The sequence below is a fragment of the Sinohyriopsis cumingii genome, chromosome 18 (genome assembly GCF_028554795.1).
Source record: "Sinohyriopsis cumingii isolate HCF-2022 chromosome 18, ASM2855479v2, whole genome shotgun sequence".
Taxonomy (NCBI): domain Eukaryota; kingdom Metazoa; phylum Mollusca; class Bivalvia; order Unionida; family Unionidae; genus Sinohyriopsis; species Sinohyriopsis cumingii.
In genome coordinates, this window is record NC_142978.1 from 74,147,646 (window position 1) to 74,168,520 (window position 20,875).

Here is a 20,875-nt window from a genome sequence, read left to right on the forward strand (position 1 = left end):
AGATGCATCCCCTTAAGAAGTTTACAGGGTGCAAAAAGCTATTTGGCCTTGAGCTAAATGCAAAGACTTATCCTAAGCCAGTAAAAAATGAAAAGTAGGTTACACTGGTCTTTTGCTGTAAGGGTGTGGTACCAACAGAAATGCATGTTCATTTAGTCTTATAACTGCAGCATGAACATAACCTGAAAAATAAGCCTAAAACACCAGTTTTAACCAGAATCAGTGAAATGTTTCATAGTGACCTACTCTTGTGATGACCTTGTCAAGATTGATCCCTTCACCAAGTTTCATACTTCATACTATATGTCAACTAAAAACAGACCTAAATCAAAAAACTTTACTAATGTATGGTGTGTGTGTGTGTGATTTGGATTTTTAATGTAGCTTTAACAATTTTTCAGTCATACTGCTACAATGTCTGCAGTGTGGCAGTTTATAGAGATGTCTAGCACTGGGGCATCATGCTGCAGGCATGTAGCATGATGTCCCACCCAGTCACATTATCATGACACCAGCCCGACCAGTCCTAACACTAACCTCTTAATGCTGAGCACCAAGCGAGGCAGCTGTTAGTACCATTTTTGTAAGTATTTTGTATGACTCAGTTGGGGATCGAACCCACAACCTCCCGCATCCGAGGCGGATGCTTGAACTACTAGGCCACTGGAGCGGTCGGAATAATTTGTAAAAGCCTCTTTGTCAGAATGCTTTCTGATCAATCTGATTAAATTGTATTCAGTGGTTTCTGACAAGTTGTTCAGTAACAGTGGCCTTCATGTCACAGAGCTCTCAGCTAAATTAGGTTCAGCTTGGTGCAGTAGGTTTTATGAAATTAAAGTAGCAATTGTTGACAGATAACAAAAGCATGCAGGACCATACCCTAAGTTCACTAGGTCTTATGGACTGGTGAGCAATGAAAATAATATGAAACAAAACAAGAAAGAAAACCAATATACCTTTTCCAGATCTTTAGGTTCTTTTGGTAGTGGTAGTTTAGTGCCTGCCTCAAATGATGGAATGGGAACCACAACCTGTACAGGAAAGATACAAGGATTATTTTATAGTGCTTTGATATATTGTGATTGGCTTCAAAACATCTGCTACACTGTTCTTAAATATGCACCAATTTCCTAAATTACCCTAATCAATGGATAAAAATCAAATTGTATTACTTTATATACCGACAATCTTAAAATATAAGGCCAAAACTTTAAAATTATATCAATATCAATCAAGTTTGTTATAATACACTATTTAAGCAATAGTTTAAAATCAAAATTTCATCAGTAATTCATAGAAATACAAACTTTATTCACTTAAATAATCATTGAAATTCAACATCAACGTGCAAAACTGAAATTTACACATCAACGTGCAAAACATTAAAAATCAGGTTTCCAGCTGAGTCCTTAAATAACATAAATGCTGGGCCTGAATTTTGTTGAAAAATCTATGGCCCAATTTGAACAACCTAGTTTAAACTACAAAAGAATGTGCAAAACAATCCCTTGGCCACTCTACCTGTTCAGGTGGGGAAAAATGTCTAAACAAAACAATTTAGAGAATTTATATCACGCGTTAAGTTGTATGAAACAATGCAAAACCTGTGGAAATACTGCATAGTCAGATCCAACTGCACAGACCCAGATTTACTTTTGTATAATTAAATGGCAAATCTGGGTCTATGCTGTTTGGAGTAATAAAAAGAACAGATAACAAAGACCCTGACCGTCCAGTGCATTATACAATGGCAAATAAGAGTCTATGTCTGTTGTTTGCAGTTGGACCAGGCTAATAAGCAAGTATATATGATACAAGTTCGTCTCCATCGGATTCATAGGATACACAATGGACCTTTTTAAAATAAAAAAAATAAAAGAGTATGATGCCCCAAAATGATATGTCACCAATGTGCCTGACCACTGCGTTTGGAGCATAACCACTAATGTTGCATGGTTTTGGGGTGTGTTTTCCAGGCTCCCAAATGAAAATGATCCACTGCAAAGTAGTGAAAAAACTAAATACAAGGATGTACTTAAGACAAATGAGAGAGAAAGATAGATATAGATATAGAGGCAGAGACAGAGAACATTTCATAAACCAGTGGTTTTACAAACAAATCAAAATGACAAGATGCACTTCACCTTTTATGGCAATGAGTTTGTAATCCAAGTCGACAAAAAGAGTAATCCAATAATATCTGACAAATAACTTTAATTGATTTTTGTATAAAAAATGTCAACTTGTATCAATGATTTACTTGATGAAATTGAAGTAAACAAATGTTTTGATACTAATTTAATATGAAAAACATATGATACCTCATCAATTTTCTCCAGTTCATGAAAAGTGCGCGACATAAAGAGGCAGGACATGGTGGCTCCTTTCTTGGTGAATATGATCAGATCATTTCCAATCCTCATAGAACCTCTGTAAATGAGAATAAAATAACATTTGGAATGTATTTAGAAACCATGACCTCAATCTGTGAAATACAACCTGTCAGTAGATCAAAGGGAACTGAATGGCTAAGCATACATTATGTACTTATCCATAGGGCTGAATGTAACTGATCAGCTATTTAGCTATTCAATCTTTTCTAACACTGATGCTATGTTAGTTCTTTATGTCTGGATGCTGTCTGCCAAATTTGGCAAAATTCTGTTGAGGCTTTTAACAAAGAAGTCATGAGAAGATCTAAATGTGTGTGTGTGTTTGTGATTAGGATTTATAATGTTGCTTTAAGAATTTTTCAGTCATATTGCTATGATGTCTGCAGTGTGGCAGTTTAGAGTGATGGATAGCACTGGGGAATCATACTGCAGATATGTGGCAATATGTCCCACTCAGTCAAATTATCCTGACACCAGGCCAACCAGTATTAACACTAACCTCTTAATGCTAAGCAACTGCTAGCACCATTCTCCTGCCAAGGCAGACACTCTAAACACTTCAGCCACTGGAGCAGTCGCAAGGCCTCAAGAAAGAGTATGCTTCCTAACACAGTTGGTATCTGCAAGGCCTCAAGAGTATACTTTGTAACACAGTTGGTATTTGCAAGGCCTCAAGAAAGAGTATGCTTCCTAATGCAGTTGGTATCTGCAAGGCCTCAAGAGTATGCTTCCGAACGTAGTTGGTATTTGCAAGGACTCAAGAAAGAGTATGGTTTCTAACACAGTTGGTATTTGCAAGGCCTCAAAGCAAGAGTATGCTTCCAAACATAGTTGGTATTTGCAAAGTCTCAAGAAAGAGTATGCTTTCTAACACAGCTGGTATCTACAAGGCCTCAAGAAAGAGTTCATGGAGGTAGTTTTTAATAAAATGACAAGATTTGGTGCAAATTCCTCTACCAATGGGGAGTGATCTTAATTGACTTCCAAGTGAAATTGAAAAAAAAAAAAAACCAACAAAATATTTGAAGTAAAAATAGATCAAATTTAAACAAAACTGACCCTGCAAGCCGATGGCTAATATATACTAAGAAATCCAGCAGATTTCAGGAGGTGACAAAACAATATTACCTATACTAAACAAGTTTCATCTGATTAAAATGGAGGTAGTTATAATACATTGGGTATAGGGATAGACACATAGCGAATCTATGGAGGTAGTTATAATATTATCTCTAACAAGTTTCTTCCAACAATATTATAGTCTATACGTATATATGCCAACCCATGGTGAGGAAAAAGTGTAATCCAAGTTGACAAAAAGACTAATCCAAGCAGAAAAAGAGTAATCCACATATAACATGATAAAATTCGATCAGCATATGTACAAAATGATTTATTTACCCCTTCTGGTCTTTTAACATCAATTACTGCTTCAAGTTTTCATATATAGCACATTTGAGTTTTAAAAAGCAACAGACTTTCATATTGCATTTCAAAATACTTTGTACCAGCTGAGATTATAAATGTTTTGCACACCAGTAGAGAACCAAGTACTGGGTTACAGAGCCTGGATCTGAATTCAGTTTTATTTTTTTATTTTTGTTAACAATATTGAACAATCTCTCAGAGTCAGCATTAGAATGGTGAAGAACCAATATTCCTTTCATAACCTGACAAAGAAGAGGAAATACATATCTTCCAGTTATTGGATCTTTTAGCTGGGAAATAAGGTGCCATTGCACATCAACTCTATCCGCATGAAGTACATTGTCAGGTAGGATGCCAACTTGATACTTCAGGGGTTTTCCTTCTAATTTATCAGCAGCCTTTCCTGCAGCAAGGTACATCATATGATTGGGACAACCCAATACGTACATTGATGATGACATTTTTCAAAATACAGAATGCAACTCCTTTATGAATTCCAGTCATCACCAATACAATATCAGCTGAAAACCTCCTACACTTCTGTCAACTTATGTTTATTCATAGCATTATGAAGCAAAAAAAAAATGTTTTCTCCAGTGGAATCTACTGTTAATTCTGGTAATGAAAGAAGAGCACTCTGACTTTGCCCTTTTTGTTGTCAAAGTCTCTTACACAGAGTGGGTACAACTTTTTGTCATCATAATCACTGCTCCTGTCTGTTGCAATACTGAACAGCCCAATTTTCATGGCTTCTGCAATTTTAAGCAAATTATCTTCTGCTAAACACCTAACAATATTAGATGATTTTGTTCTTGCAGATGCACATTTGCTGCAATTTTGGAATCAGAAAACATTCGTTTGAACAAAGGACCAACTTGGTCTTCTACTGCTAGGGTTAGTCTGTGTTCTATTAAGAACTCAGTAAATAACGCCTCTGCATTTATTAGTTCTACTTTAAAAAAGAAATTACAAGTTACCTTAGTATTGGAGTCTAATTCAAGGTTTGTTTTACCATCATGACCAATATTAAAATCCTTTCCATACAGCCTGCAGTGGGCATGTAGCTGCCATAGTTTTGAAAGCTGTATTGTGTAATTCATGTTTTCATCTTTAAATCGGTTTTTCTTCTTTTTCTAATCCATCTGTGAAATTTTTTGAAATTTGTTTGCTCCAGCACACACATCTACTAGAACATATCTGACTTGACTTTTAGCGCCAAATACCTACAGACTGGTTCTGTATCAGATATGGATTAGAAAAAAAAATCTGCAAGCAAAGATTACAAATTAGAAAACCAGTCTGTTCTCTTCTAACTAAGCCATTCAGCTGTTATAAATAGAAACCGAGGTCAAAAGTCTGAAAGTAAAACCAGCATGTTTCTTGAAAATAGGGCAGCTGCTATAAATAGAACATAATACTGTTAGGAAAGTGCATGCAAGGATGGACAAGCATACTCTTATGTCATAGTTACGTAGAAGCCGTCTCTTCTAGAATAAGATCTGAAAGATTAATGGGATGTTAATAAAAATAAGAAAACAAATTATTAATTTTTTGGGGATGGGGACATACCAAAAACGCATAATTTGAATATGTTTACGCACACGGCATAATGGTTGGCATGTTGGCATGTATGTATACGGTATACAAGTGAAGAACATATCATTTTCTGTCTCTAGGAGGGCTGGATTTGGTAGGTTTTGGAATTTAAAGATAATGTGATTTGGGTAATGTATTTGACCAAGAACACAGAAAGAAGGCCCCGTTTTATTTTAAATTTATTATACCCACCAAAACCAAAATCAAATGAATTCACAGTATTCTAGAACTGAACATTCTGGACAGAAAACTGTCCCTTTTTTCCAACGGAAAAAAGGGGTGGGAGGTATGAATATATGGTAAATTTAACAAAGTAGATAAAAACGGCTAACATGATGCATGACTTTCATACATTAATTTTTCTTGCATTATTTTTGAGAATCCCAGAACTGAATGTCATACAAGAGACCCAAAATACATTCATACTGTTTAGGTGGATCATCAGAATTTATACCATTTTTCTGCATTTTTTATTTTACAATGTTGAATACTTACGATTTAAGGCCGTTTCCATACATTCCAATCAGATTCTCATCCAATGCTCTTTTGGATGATCTGCCAAACATGATGATATCTGCAGTTTCACCTAAAGACAAAATGAAATATATTAGAGAGAGGACTGGATGTATGGATGCTTACAAGACCTGGGCACAACAGTGCCATTTTATGGCATTTCAACTGGTGCCAGTAGTCTGCTATTTTCATGGTCCAGATCAAACTGGTTTCTCCAAAGAAGATTTAGGAATCTGATGGGACCAGTCGTCTGCTGGATTTAAGTGGTTGTTCATTTACAGAATCGAGTTTCTTACTTGCTATACTCTCAAAATATGTCATGTGCTGTATGCCAAGTGGTGACAGCTCTGTGTGTGCGCGTGTATGTGTGGTAGTGGTATAGGACATCATAACGGGATCAGCAGAGGGAATCTTTGCAATAGTAGCAAGCAGTTATAATTAATTTAAATAAATTTAACACATCATCACCACGACATTTAATAAAGTTACTTGTGCAATGCTGACTTTACCACTTATGAGAGAAGTTGATTGTAGGAGTATTCATTACTGCAAGCTGGTTGAAGGTTGAGACACTTGTGCCATTACTACTGGGGACAATGAAGGAAAAAAAAGCCTTCACTCTCATGTATTAAAGATCGATCATAAAATGAGAAGGCAGTTTAAGACCGCCAGAAAGCAGCTCTCATTACATCATCCAAAGATGAGTCATTCAAACAGGCCAAAGAAGCAGCAATAGACACAACTTCATAGGCTTTAATCCTCATTAAAGGTCCTTCTGATCTGGGACCTGGAGATATAAAAAAGGGGAGTTTCTTGCTCCGTCTCATTGTGAATAAATTCTCCAAGGAATCCCCCCCCATCAGAAATATAACTCTCCTACCCAGGGCCTTATAATGATGTTGGAGTTGGTCTTGGTCTTGCTGTCTGTGTTAAGTGGAGCAATGACTTGTATAAATTTCCTACCCTCACTAAAGCTCATATATTTCTTCTGTTTCATGCGTTGGATCTCCTAGAGTTACCACTTGGAGGAGAGTTTGGAATATGAGAAATGTTCTGACAATTTGTGCAAGAGACTTTCTCTGTACATGACAATCTATTGCAACACACCTGCCCATATTTGGGGCAGACTGGTTTCCTTTTGCAGCCTCTTTCTGGTGGCCATATTGATAGCAGTTGATTAAAGATGCAAGGGTCAAGTGAGATATTCAAGAATCCAGCTTGATACATGTAGGCAAAATGGTACATCAAGAATAAGTGCTTGTAAGAATCAACATCAATTTGCCATCATGGTGAAAACTGATCTGTTTCACTCTCTACAACTTTCTGCAGCCATTCAGATCTCTAGATCGCACAACAACTCTTGAAAAATTGGAAATACCTTAATGTGTGTCTCCACAAATTGCTTAAAGCGAAGCAGATTGTCAGAGAGAACTGTAAGCTACTAACCACAGGTAAGTGTTTCCATGATGAGAAATCTTATCCAATTAACCCGACACTGATGGATTTCCAGGTCTCAAGCTACTGGTTAGTATTTTGGTGGTGTTTTTCCCTACTGTAATTTTATAATTTTGCCATCTGTGCTCATATGTATCTAAGGGACCATAAAGGATCTGAAATTTACACTTACTTTATTTCTCATGCCAGGGCTATGCAGTAATATACTTGAGCAAAAGTAAACTCAACCTCATTGACCTTTGCCACCACTCCCAGAGGTTTCAAGAACACTGTTTTGCTTCAATCACAAAGGTGACCTTTGAGTGTGAGTACAAATTTGAAATACAGCCCTGAAGCATGGCAAGACTAGATGACTGATCAGACTGGGTCCTTTTATCCACTTGTCAAGCTGAAATGAAGGCCAAAATAGTGTGTTGCAATTGAGAGGCTTTTTTTGTTGTTGCTGTTGTTGTAGGGTTTAACGCCATTTAACAGGCTATATATGGCGGCCAGTATTAATGGTGGAGGAAGAACCTAGGAAAACCCCAGAAAGAACCACCGACCCACAAGAAGCTACTGGCAAGCTTTTTCACATACCCACATTCGCTGAATCCGAGACTCAAACCCACGCAGACAGAGGTGAGATGGCAGTGATCCGTAACAGACAGCACTTTAGACCACTCGGCCACTCGGGGCCCGCAACTGAGAGGCAACCACTGGCATCTTCCCAGATTCCCCCTCCCCAGGCCCAATGTGTTTCCTACTGCACTGGTTTGAACATTAGGGTAGGTAGATAATTTATTTAAAAAAACAAACAGGAATGGTCCACTGATTAGAAACACATTTTTTGCCAAAATTACCAGGATCCTCAAATCTAACAAAATGGGATGCAACCAACAGGAAATGGATTGCCTCCATTCAGTTGCTTCTTAAGGCATCAAGGACACACTGGAAGATAGGAAAGAGATGAAAGAGAGAGGATAAAGGATGAGGAAAGGAGAGAAGAAAAAGGAGAGTACAGGAACTAGAGAGAATGAGAGAAACTACTCACCTGGATCCATTCCTTCTCCATCATCAAGGAAACAGAGCATGAACCCACCTCGCAGTATTTCATCATACACTGCAAAATAAAGACCATATTCAAGTACTGTTAAACATGATTAATTTAAAGAATTCCTAGAGTAAACATAAAGGTCATGACAAAACAATAAAGCTTTTGGTCTATACAAGTTATATTTGAGTATCTATGTATTGTAACATGGTTCCCATTATATGGTGTGTATAGTCCTAGATCCCATTTCATTCAGTATATGCAGGGGCCCCGAGTGACTGAGTGGTCTAAAGCGCTCTCCGTTACGGATCACCGTCCTCTCACCTCTGTTCGAGTCTCGGATTCGGCCAATGTGGGTATGTGAGAAAGCTTGTCAGTAGCTTCTCGAGGGTCAGTGGTTCTTTCCTGTGATTTCCCGGGTTCTTTCTCCACCATTAATACTGGCCGCCATGTATAGCCTATCATGTGCTGAAAAATGGCGTTAAACCCTACGACAACAACATCAGTATATGCAGCATGTACTTCATTATAAGGTCTCACATATAAAGTGGCAAACTATTACTCTCATGGACAGAAGTATAATGAGGGAGTACTGTGTACCATTACTAACATGTAAAGAGGTGAATACAAATTTTATGAACCAGCAAAACTCTCTGACTGACATGAATTGGAGGTCAATATGTTAGGTGTGCTGGTTCATAAAACTTCATAATCATCAAGAAAAAGACCTAAAAATGTTTTATTACACAATTTAGAGAATTTTAAATTGCTACTGAACTGTACAAATAGAATTTGAACTGCAAGACATTAAAAGCTTTCCATTGCATGTCACTTTGAAAAGTCAACAACATCATAACCATGTGACATGAAGAATGGAAACATGAATTGTGACATGGTTTTTACTGGATGGCACAATGTCATGTGATATGTAAAATTTCTTCATGTTAAATGGTCACTCTTCACATCACATGGTATCAATGACATGGACTTTAAACTTATGTCATTAAGATCTTAGTATCATGCATCTGAAATGGTTTGTGTACAATTCTGAAGATTTATTAACCAGTAACCAAAAATACTGATCCCCACTTTCTGCAAGGTACTGTGGGTAAAACTGGAACAGTGTTATACACTAATTACTTCATCTCTCTCCCTACCCCCCCATGCATTGAGAATTCTGGTAAGGAGACCTAATAGATGTTTCCTGATAAGGTCACTAGCGATGATATTTTGCTCACTTTAACTGGACGATGTGCAATCTGGCAGTTTGTCCTCTATGCAAACACCAAAACTGACCATTCTGAACAAGATGCACTGAAGCAAAATCTGCTTATAAATTAAAAAGATAGATACTAACAGAAAGACTAATTTGTGTTCTGTTTATGTGTCTATGTTTTGTAACAGTATCTTGAGATTTGATGAATTTATTTCAACTTATTAAACAATTTAAACACAATGGGAAATCGGACAGTATACCTCAAATATGTTGATTATGTCATCTGGGATCGATCTATATGAGACACATCCATAATACATTATAAAAGAATACCCACGTTAATAGAACATGAACAAATGGCTGATTTGTACAGAAATTGTCATGACTACCACGATCAGCTATAAAGGAAAATTCTAACTAAACTTAAAATTCATTTGCTTGCTCAAAATAAATGAAATCTCACACTGTTAATGGATGTATGCCTCTTTTATTTCTTCTTCTTCATATATATGGAAAGGTATACCTAAAATGTATGGTAACAGTGATTACTGCATATATAAACACAATGAATCATGAAGAATTGTCATTATATATCGCACAAAAATATACTCACATGTGAAAATACTCAGCTTGGTGGCATTGGCATCTCTGAAAAAAGGTCAAAATATTTCATGATTTTAATATAAGCAACCATAAGACATTTCTGTAATGCTTTGATGATAGACCTTTCTCGTTATTTGAAAAAGATTTTTCTGTCAAAAGATTTTTGAAACAAATCTGTAGTGTCCTGGCAGTTTTATATGGAATACACAAACTCTTGAGAATAAAAAACTGCCAACCTACATCAAAATGCCCAGTTGTAACCCCTGGGTACACAAAATTTAAACATTCAACTTTTTACTACAAACTCGATTGGACTTTCTGATCAAGATTGTGTGTTAAATCAGCACTGAAATCAAATGAATTTAACATATAACGGTGACATACAAATGTAATAAGTGTGATTTTATTTTGCTAATCACCCATCCTCCAGAACTGAATGTATTGTATTTTACTAGGAAATATACTTTCATTTTAGCCTGTGAAAATACTTGATAGAAATGGTGGTTATTTAACGAGTCTACGAGCATTCATAGTAAATTAAATCTTCAAAACTGTGTCACATTCTATAAATACAGCTGGTATTATTATTGTTGTTATTATTATTATTATTACTATTATTACCATGGTCTTATTCCATAATTAAAATATGCAAGACTTTTCGAGACAACAGAACAGGACACCATTCGGACATTCTTTTTACACCAGTGTCTAGTCACAAATCAAATCAACTATCTGTCAACATTTAGTCATTTTTTCATTCTAGAGCTTCATGTGAACTCAGTGTTCAACTACAATGCTGCAGTTCAGAAGGGCCAACACTATGGAAGGAATTTAAACAAAAATCAAACTTATCTTAAATATAAGACAGGAATATTTTCAGTAAATTATATTAATCAGAGAATCCTTACCAATTCATATTAACTGGAAGCAAGCGGCCTCATTGCTCACCTGAGATGATGGAATACATCAGCTTGTGAATGCAGATTCAGTGATTACAAGTGCAGCCAATCAGATACAAGACTGCTTCATTAGTATGTGCAGATGTCACTCATAATAGATTTTGTACAAGATCTCAATGATTTAACTTACATACCAGATGTGATTAGAAATATGGCCTCTGGGGTGTTCACTTACTCAGCCAATCAGATGCAAGATCACCTCAATATGCATGGATGTCAATCATAACCGATACTGTCCGAGGATTTAATGACATAAGCTTACAAACAAAATATGTTGATGAGGTAATAATAATAATGATAATAATAATAATAATAATAATACATGCAATACTACAACTACTAACAATGATATGGTATTGGAGCATGGTATTTGTTCAAACCAAGTTTGAAAGATGAACCTGCATACAATGGTCACCTGTGTCAAAAGGCCAGTTTGGCCTCTTTCCCATGAGTGCCAACTTTGACAGATTTAACTATACAGACCCAGGGACGTAACTCTTACAAGTTACCTCACTCTGCCCCTATTAAGTGGCCATATGTATACCATATGTTTATCAGTTTAAGCTTTAGCAAAACCAACAACAGGATGCTTGCATTTGTGGGGAAGAGTAGGATGGATCTGAGAAAAAAAAATTTTGTAAAAAAAAATACTCTATCCCCTTTAAAAGTTACCAAATCCCATTAACATTAGGATAATATATAAGAGGATCAGGAAATACATGAGCATCAAACTTCTATCATCTTCACTGTCAATATGACTGCACCCCTGAAGAAAAAAACTTTCTCATAACATGAAAAAGTCTGTAGTAAAAAAAAAAAAAATGGGAGTCCAGCTTCCAAACTATCTCCAAGGTCTGCTTTCAGAGTAAAAGCTCTCCGTCTCTTTCTAAGATTTCCAAATAAAAAGCAATATTCTGGACATCCGTCATGAAGAGGGCGGAACTAACCCTTGACAATAACAAAAGCAGTCTTTGCCAAGATATTGAGTAAACACCATTTCTTCATAACTGGAAGCCATTACAGACCACCAAACAGCAGTTTTCATTATATAAAAGACCTGTGTAATACTATTTCTAAGATAGTTAATGTTGTTGTTGTAGGCTTTCACACCATTTTTCAGCACAAGATAGGCTATACATGGAGGCTAGTTATAAGGTGGAGGAAGAACCCTGGAAAACCCACAGAAAAAAGTAAAGCTTCAGAAGAACCAAGAAATCTGGAAGTTTATCTGACATCACCAAATACATGGACCACAAGAAAAAAGCAACAGCAGTATGCAAACTAAAAGAACTATGTGCACATAGTGACAACCTAGACAATTCTGGTGGTTCATAAATAGTAAGGAAAGCTGCAGATGGGACCACCCATTCTGATAGCAAGAATAAAACCAATATCCTGAACACACATTTTAGCTCAGTTTTCTGCAAGAATGAGAACACATCCATGATGAGGACAAAGGCCCCAGCCATCACATCAAGATACACCACAACCCTGGCTGGTCTTGGAATACTTTGTGACCTAAATCCACATAAGGCTACATGACTGGATCAATTCCCAGCATGGCTCCTGAAGGAACTGGTGGCTGAACATGCACCAATTTTGTTGTTGTTGTAGGGTTTAACACCATTTTTCAGCACACGATAGGCTATACATGGTGGCCAGTATTAATGGTGGAGGAAGAACCCGGGAAATCCCCAGAAAGAACCACCGACCCTCGAGAAGCTACTGACAAGCTTTCTCACATACCCACATTGGCTGAATACGAGACCAGAACCCATGCAGACAGAGGTGAGATGGCAATGATCCGTAACGGAGAGCGCTTTAGACCACTCGGGGCCCCTTGCACAAATTTTCACATGTTCGTCCAGGCATTAGTCAATAGTGGCACTATACCAGAGGAGTGGAAAACTGCCAATGTTGTCCCCATAATCAGGCAAGGAGAATAAAACAAAGCAGCGAACTATCAACCAGTCTCCCTCATTTCTGTAACCTGTAAATTCATTCAGCATATTATTACAAGCTCTATTATGAAACACCTGGATCCTAACAAGATACATTCAGATGTACAACATTGGTTCCACAAAAGATCTTGTGAAACTAAATTATCACTATCTAAGTCACAGTCAAGTCAATTGGCAAACAAGAGCTGGTATCATCCACCTAGATTTCTTTAAGGCATTTGATAAGGTCCCCACCTGAGCCTGCTTTAAAAGCTGGACTACTAATGGCATCAGGGGCTGCACACATCGATGGATAAAAAACATATTGGGATCCAGAACTCAGCAAGTCATCTTTCATGAAGCAAACTCAGGAACAGCACCCGTAGAGTCAGTAGTTCCTCTGGGAAGTGTTCTTGGACTCCTACTGTTCATTACTTAAAAGCATTCATACCCAAACGATCCACTGCATGAATCTTTGCTGATGACTGCATTCTGTACAGAAAGATTAAGTCAGCAGCAGATATAGAAGCCCAATAAGCTGACCTAGACAAACTACATAACTGGGAAAAGGAAAGGATGATGGAGTTCCATCCCCAGAAATGTCACATTCTTCACATTACCAACATGAGGAAGATCACCGATATACCATATAATATCCATGGCCAGACACTAGATACTGCAAGCACAGCAAAATACCTCTGTATCAACATTAATAAATCACTCTGGAATACTCACATCAATGCCAGAGTCAAGGCCAGTTCCACCATTGCTTATATACAGAGACACATCTACCAATGTCCAGCCAAGACTAAAGAGCCATGCCAGAAGACACTAATCCATCCCATCATGGAATATGGAAGAGTAATCTGTTACCCCATACCAAGGAATACATCAACAAACTGGTGATGGTCCAGTGCAGAGCAGCACAGTTCATCACTGGAGATCAACATAAAACTAGCAGTGTTACAGCTATGCTACAAAAAGATACAGCTGCCCAAGCTCCATGAGAAAACAGCACAAGCTGGAGTTGTAATGATGTTCTGGAATGTCCATGAGCTAATGTACCAGTGGGATGTCTAATACCAACATGACCAAACAACAGTCACAGGCAGAAATACTGAGGACAAACATACAAACATTCCTTCTTTCCAGATGGTATCAACTCTGGAATGCTCTGCCATGGACAGCAATTAATTGTGCCTTGATTAGTCCGAGTTTTCTCTGACCCTTGCCACCCCTTTTTTTATATCTGGACATTTATGTTGCCGTGTAGGGTCAGAGTCCATTCCCTATCGAAAAGTTGGAATTCACCGACACCATTTGGTGTTGGCATAGGGTAGCCGCTTACTAACCAGTCTAGCAAACTAATACAACCATTCATCGAGATATACCTGCATGAAATTGATAGGAATATGATTTATTTTCTTAGAAATGAGATCTGCATCCAATCCTAAATGACTTGGAACATCAGATAGCTTTAAGGGAAGAGGGTGAAAAGCTGAAGGAATCTAGCATCCACAAGAAGGTTACCAGCAAATTACTTTTAAATTGCTGCACTGTAAAACATCAAACCCAACAGAGACTTACTTGTTAATATTCTATAAAACACCAAAACTAAACAAGCATGCCAATATAGAACATTCAGTGGCTGATGCATTCAAAGATATTAATATTTCAAACACCATCATAGAATGACAGAACAGCAGATAAAACAATAATTAAAACCATGAATCCATGGTCAGTATACCAACCTTGCATTGTCCACAAGTTCTGCCAGGGCTCCAAACAGGAACTCATGAGTAGTTCTGAAATATTGAATCATACATAAATATGGAATGTAAAAATATTTTGCTTATTTTTTGCAATTACCAATAATCATATATAAAGTAACCTGGAGACACTTCTCATGACCATAACTATGAATTTTAAAAATATTCTCAGATTATGCCATATTTTATTCCCATATACAGACCTATAAAGAACATTTGTCTGCTTGTCATGATGACTGGAAAGAATAGGTGAGTAATTCTTGTTCTGCAATCTGCTCTTTAGAAAGTGCAAAATATTAGTTAGATCAGAACTTCTGAGAATTTACAATTTCAATTTTTACTCTCCGGTTTGGAACTCTGATTCATAAAATTTTATTGGGTATTTTCAAATCAGCACAAAACAAAATGTATGCTGTGAGACGGAAGTTTTAATCTTCAAGATGTTGGTTGTGACTTTTAAAAGGCATCACACGACTTTGTGACCAAAAACAGTTCAGGATGTGTTTGAATATATGACTAAGACCATGTTCTCACAGTGATCAAGAACTATCATTTTAAACATGTACAGAAAATTTCACGAACTTGAACTAATAGTATCGTTTATATAAATCAAACTCACCATCATACAGCAGACTGCTTGAATTAAATGCAAATAACTTTAGTGTAATTTGAACACATTAAAACGCTTTATTATGCATTTTTTACTTTTATTGTTTACTTAATTTTCTGGAGCACCGTCATATTGTAAACTCTTGTACAACAGGAAAGGAAGCAATTAAAAATTGTGAACCTTACACACACACACAATGAACTCAAGATGGGGAAAATCTCAAACATGAGCACTTTATATTCCCCCCCCCCATCCCTTCACATTCGTCCCCATTTGCTCCAACCAGGATCAAAAACCTTCAATGAAAAATGGCACCTTGGTTACAGTGAGATAAAACAAATTAAAATGTATCTGCAAGCATGCAACTATAGACAGAAACTGATATGGACTTGATGTGCCAGGCTTTTCTTGTAAATTATATGGCCAAACAATAATTCAATTCAGTATGGGTACAAGCAATGGCAGTTTCTGAGAAGATGGAAATAGACATTGTTGATGGATGCTAGCTGGATGCAGACAAAGAAGGATTCAGTAAGCACACTTGGCCTTACAGCCAGGTGAGCTGAAAAAAACAACTGGTTGAACTAGTTCTATTTTTAACTTGCCCCTTTTGCGTCAAACATATTTCCTTTAACCCATGAATATTCCAGACCCTTACCATTTCAGTCTTACAAAGCGCTGATCTGTAGCTATTCAATGATGTTCAAATGTAAAATTCACATCATCAATTTCTCAAAAACCACAAAAAAATTCCAACTTGTTTTTTTTATATTAAATCCCATATATATATTCACAAAATTACCAATTACTCCCTTTCTTCAAATGAAGGGGAGAAACCCCAATGTTACATTTTATAATAGAGCATGGCTTATTCTGAAAATAAGAGGAAATACCTTTTCAATAATAGCCCATTTCATACTGAATTTAACCGAGTTGCTCTGTAATTATCAGAATAACCTCCCGAGTTACTTTATACTCCAGCCAATCAAACGCTGGTGGGTACATGTACATAACAAAATGGCATCCATTGTTGTTTAGAAATATTTCAGAAATAAAATTAAGTAAATGATTGAAATTTATATGTAAATTATCCACAGACTTTCAAAAACAAATCTGATTAACTCATATGAAACGCATTTTATTATAGTGACATTTCGGATGCAAAGAAATAGTTTGAACAACTTGCTCTTTGATTGTCAGGATTAAATTTGTTTACTTCGACACCGTTTCCTTACTTACATGTACATGTCCAGATGTAAACAGCTCAAAGCTACTCTCTTGTATGGGTTTGAAATCCGCCCTGGTTTCCAGAAAATAAGACAGGATGGTTCCAATATTAAATTTCACCAATATCTGTGATGGGAACCTTTGTTGAATATGCATTTTTCAACTCGATAAACAATGTTGAAGTAGTTACAGAAGTTGATGCTGATGCTGAAGCATTAGTCATATTTTGCCCACCACCTATCGAGTGGCTATTACGGTCAGCTGACCACCCACCATGTGATCCAAATTCTGAGCAAATTACGAAGTTCACCAAAGTCTGCATGAAATGGGCTATACAATAATAAGCAGCTAAAAGTAGTATTTAATGAAGAGAGGAAAGGATTACCATCAGTCCATTTGATTTCTCATAAAACTACCCAGTATATGGTCAAACGTATCTGATTTTAATGAAGTAGAGCACTATAAACATATGGTTGGCTATGCCATTCACATGAACGCTCAGCCTTTCATGTACCATCGCATGGAAATTAATGTAGAATAGAAACTAATTGAAATGATGAACCAACAAGAGATAATTCAAATATTTTAATACATGTACAGTTGATCTAAGTTATTATTCTGCTTTAATAACAGTGCTACCAACCATAAAACTCTCTTTGGTCAGTTTAACTTTACAACTCTCTCTCTCACTCTCATATCCTCTGGTTGGTTTGACTTAATTTTTACCATCATACACAAGTTCAGAGACATCGTTGGATGTCACAAGCGAAAATCATCTACGCTTGTCTTTACACTGATTTTTGCCCATATCTTGGTATGATGGTCCAGAGATGGGGGCGGGTTTGGCCTTTTCGTATTTAATTAATAATTTTTAGAACATTATAATAATTTAAAGAAACAACATCAAAGCATTAAATACATCACAGTATGTGTCATAACCGAGAAATTTACCATATAATGTCAACATGGCTTAAAACATTATATCATTGATTAAATAAACACTGTAAATAAATCCCAAGAAAATGCACAATACTGTTACGATGAACCATATTCTTATAAGTTACTTGGTGTTAAGTTCAATTTCAAGGTTTTCATTCACCACAAATTCTTTCTCTCTCTCACTCCAGATTTCTGCATAGTTTTTTTCCCAACGTTATGCATGAGTGGGGGGGGGGGGCCAAAAAGCAGAAAGGACTGTGATGAAATTGTGTACCATATTCATTTAGAAAACAGGGATTATTAGCACCTTTTTTTGTTACTTTCATATGTCACTAATGATTAATGTGTGGAAATTCATCATCTAGAATCAATAGCACACTGTTGCAAGAATGTTTACATATGCATATTACTGAGCCATAGGCAGATCACAATTTTGATATACCAACAGTATGCTTTATACCAACACTTTAAATGCCATGTTATTTTTAATGTATGTATGCTGAGAAATGCCTTGATCAGTGAAAATCACTATGGATCTCATAATACATTGATTTTAGAGATACCCTCAGCAATGTCCACACTAGGCTGACAGTCATGGTGACTAAGAAGGAAATGATTTGATTTTGCATTGTTTTCTTTGTTTCACATTTAGTTAAGAAATGTGTACAATTAAATGACTAAATAGGCAGTAATATGTTGCATTTCATAAAATGGAATGACAGTGATATCTATTTTAATTGAGCAGTTCTTGCTAATGGAATAAAGTGGTAAATGCAAGTATATCATAGTCTCTGTGATGTACAACTCAAATGTTGAAATGGGGTGGACATGGTTAGAAGAAAATCATAGGAAAGAGCTTGGGGTACTGATTTTGACAATGTAATGTGCCCATAACCCAACATAAATGTCAAAATTTTGATAATGGAGTGGGAAGGGTCATAGGAAACTCAGAATGACTACTTGTCCTGCAGGAAAAAAAGATTTAGAACTTTTCCTGCATCAATTTTATGCCACTAATCCTACCAGTTGAACATCCTTAAAAGTGACTTTCCCTTTCTGACCACCACTTGTATATAGATATTATATAGTAAATGTGTGTTTTAAAAGCAACGTTTATTTGCTGGGCGGGACAAAAGTCACCTTGCTGTAAACCTGAACTTACCTTAGGATATCTAGCTTTCCCCAAAATGTGAAAACATTATGTCACAATGGGAGTTTAAAAAATCAGATACAAACAGGGCTGCAAACAGGATTTTTGGGTCCTAGGAAAAGTTCTCCAGTAGGCACATATGAATTAAAATTGTGATGGCATTGGGCCCCTTGAATTTTGTCTTGGTTGCACTATTCTCTCCAAGGCCCTGGATACAATTAAATGAAGGAGATGTTGTTTTCCTAATGTTACAAATAAACAACTGATTTTGTTTCAATTTTTTTAACTGCACACTGAAAACCTGTGTATACCTACAATTATCAAACTGGTATCTGAGGTGCTGATAAAACAGATAGGAATGGGGATTGGGTGCATGCATCGAGAACCCTGTCAGAATCTTTCCTGCACAACTGGTGATGAAAATCTGGTCATAGGAGAATCAGTACCAATAGAAAATCTGGTTTCCACCTAGTGACAATGAGAAACTGTAGACAGTGCACATGGAGATGTCCTAAGGGACGCAGATCTGCAGCAGTTTCCACCTGACTGGATATACCAATATACTGGTTTACTGCTTATTTTTTTCCAGTGGTATGAATTTAATAGCATGTTTTCATTTTCACGACAAATCATTAGAGACTTATTATTTTTGTTTGTTTTTATCACAAATTAATTCTCAATGTTACAAATATAGTTATTTTTATGATCCTTTAATCATTAGTTCACAAGTGTCATGTATGCCTACATGCTGGCCAAATGGAATATTGTAAATGATATCTGGGCCAAATCCAAGTTTTGGAAAACTTTTTACCGGTAATCTAATAAAATATTAATTGTTTAAGTTGTTTACTAGCATATGTTAATGTGTCAGCAAAATGTATTCCTTTGTAATACTGCAAATCATCCTCTGGATTTATTTCGTTTCTTGAGTATAAAGTTTGTTTTACGTTCACTGGCAATCTGATCAATATCTTCCCCAAGTGTTGCCCCCCCCCCCCGTCTTAAGTTTCTGTGTCTAGTGTATCAATAGTGATTATCAACAAGTTCTATAATGTCAGCACAATGTCTTTCATAGGCTGTTGACTGTAGTGTAAACATAGACTGTTGGCTGTAGTGTAAGCATAATAATCCTTCTTTAGTTGGTGCATTATCAGATTAGCTATTAGTATTGACAGTTGGCCAGAACATTAATCCCAGCATTCTGGATATTTGATACAAAGTCTGTCAACAGGCACCATTCTGCTGCTTATCTTCCCAGGGCTAACTGAGCCTGGACCAGTTCATGCCAATGGATAGGCACAAAAGTTAAATTAATTAAAATTCCGTTTCTCTAGCCCTTATTAAAAAACGACAGAGTTAGAGAGCAAGCAATTATATGGCTGGGCTTGGTATTATAAGCAATTCTGTAGATTTGAAACTAAGGTTTGCATAATGATAAAGTTGCAGAACTTTAATTCATGTTTGTGTATCCTTTAAATCCAATGTAAATTTGTTATAGTTGAAAAATATCTTAAATTATCTTGAGATTACAGGAAAAGAAAATATCTCGGCCCAAACGAAAAATTGTAACCCCACAACCATCAACATTCAATGGCCAGTTCTTTATAGTACATGAATTTGCTATGCTAATGTTAATTGTTGTAGAAATTGTAAACTAAAGTGGGATGATTAAACTGATACTATAGCTCACACCCTGTAAAAGGAACTTTGCTATCATTATAGCAGGTGTTGATAAAAAAATTAAGTGGCAAGGCTGAAGCCTACAGATCACTATCTACAATGATATAGTAGTCAGGGAAACTTAGAATGGGATGTTAAAACACAATCATTAAAGAAGAAAATATGTAATTAACTTAAGAATTGCATAAATATCGAACAAAAAACAACTACTCTTCTAAATATCTTAAGATTATTTTCTGTCTTACAAGGAAAACATGTACTTAATACATTAACATGTGCTAGGTAAAGTAAAACTCATATAGGTCTTATATGTGTTTAGAACACTATGTCAGTAATGGGTGTCATTTTTTTAGAATTTGATTACACA

The 20,875-nt window shown here is 36.3% G+C and overlaps 1 protein-coding gene across 3 annotated transcripts in view; it reads right to left on the reverse strand.

Moving 5' to 3' along the window:
• Nucleotides 1-20,875, reverse strand: part of LOC149776986 (ATPase MORC2-like) — a 134,246-nt gene that overhangs the window by 104,221 nt on the left and 9,150 nt on the right. For all 3 annotated transcript variants that reach the window (XM_089941723.1, XM_089941722.1, XM_089941724.1), the window contains exons 2-7: nucleotides 14,885-14,938; nucleotides 10,245-10,279; nucleotides 8,416-8,484; nucleotides 5,913-6,003; nucleotides 2,322-2,430; nucleotides 957-1,031 (exon numbers count right to left, since the gene is read on the reverse strand). In XM_089941723.1, the coding sequence (XP_089797849.1) occupies nucleotides 957-1,031; nucleotides 2,322-2,430; nucleotides 5,913-6,003; nucleotides 8,416-8,484; nucleotides 10,245-10,279; nucleotides 14,885-14,938 (433 nt within the window). The remainder of the gene's footprint in view (nucleotides 1-956; nucleotides 1,032-2,321; nucleotides 2,431-5,912; nucleotides 6,004-8,415; nucleotides 8,485-10,244; nucleotides 10,280-14,884; nucleotides 14,939-20,875) is intronic.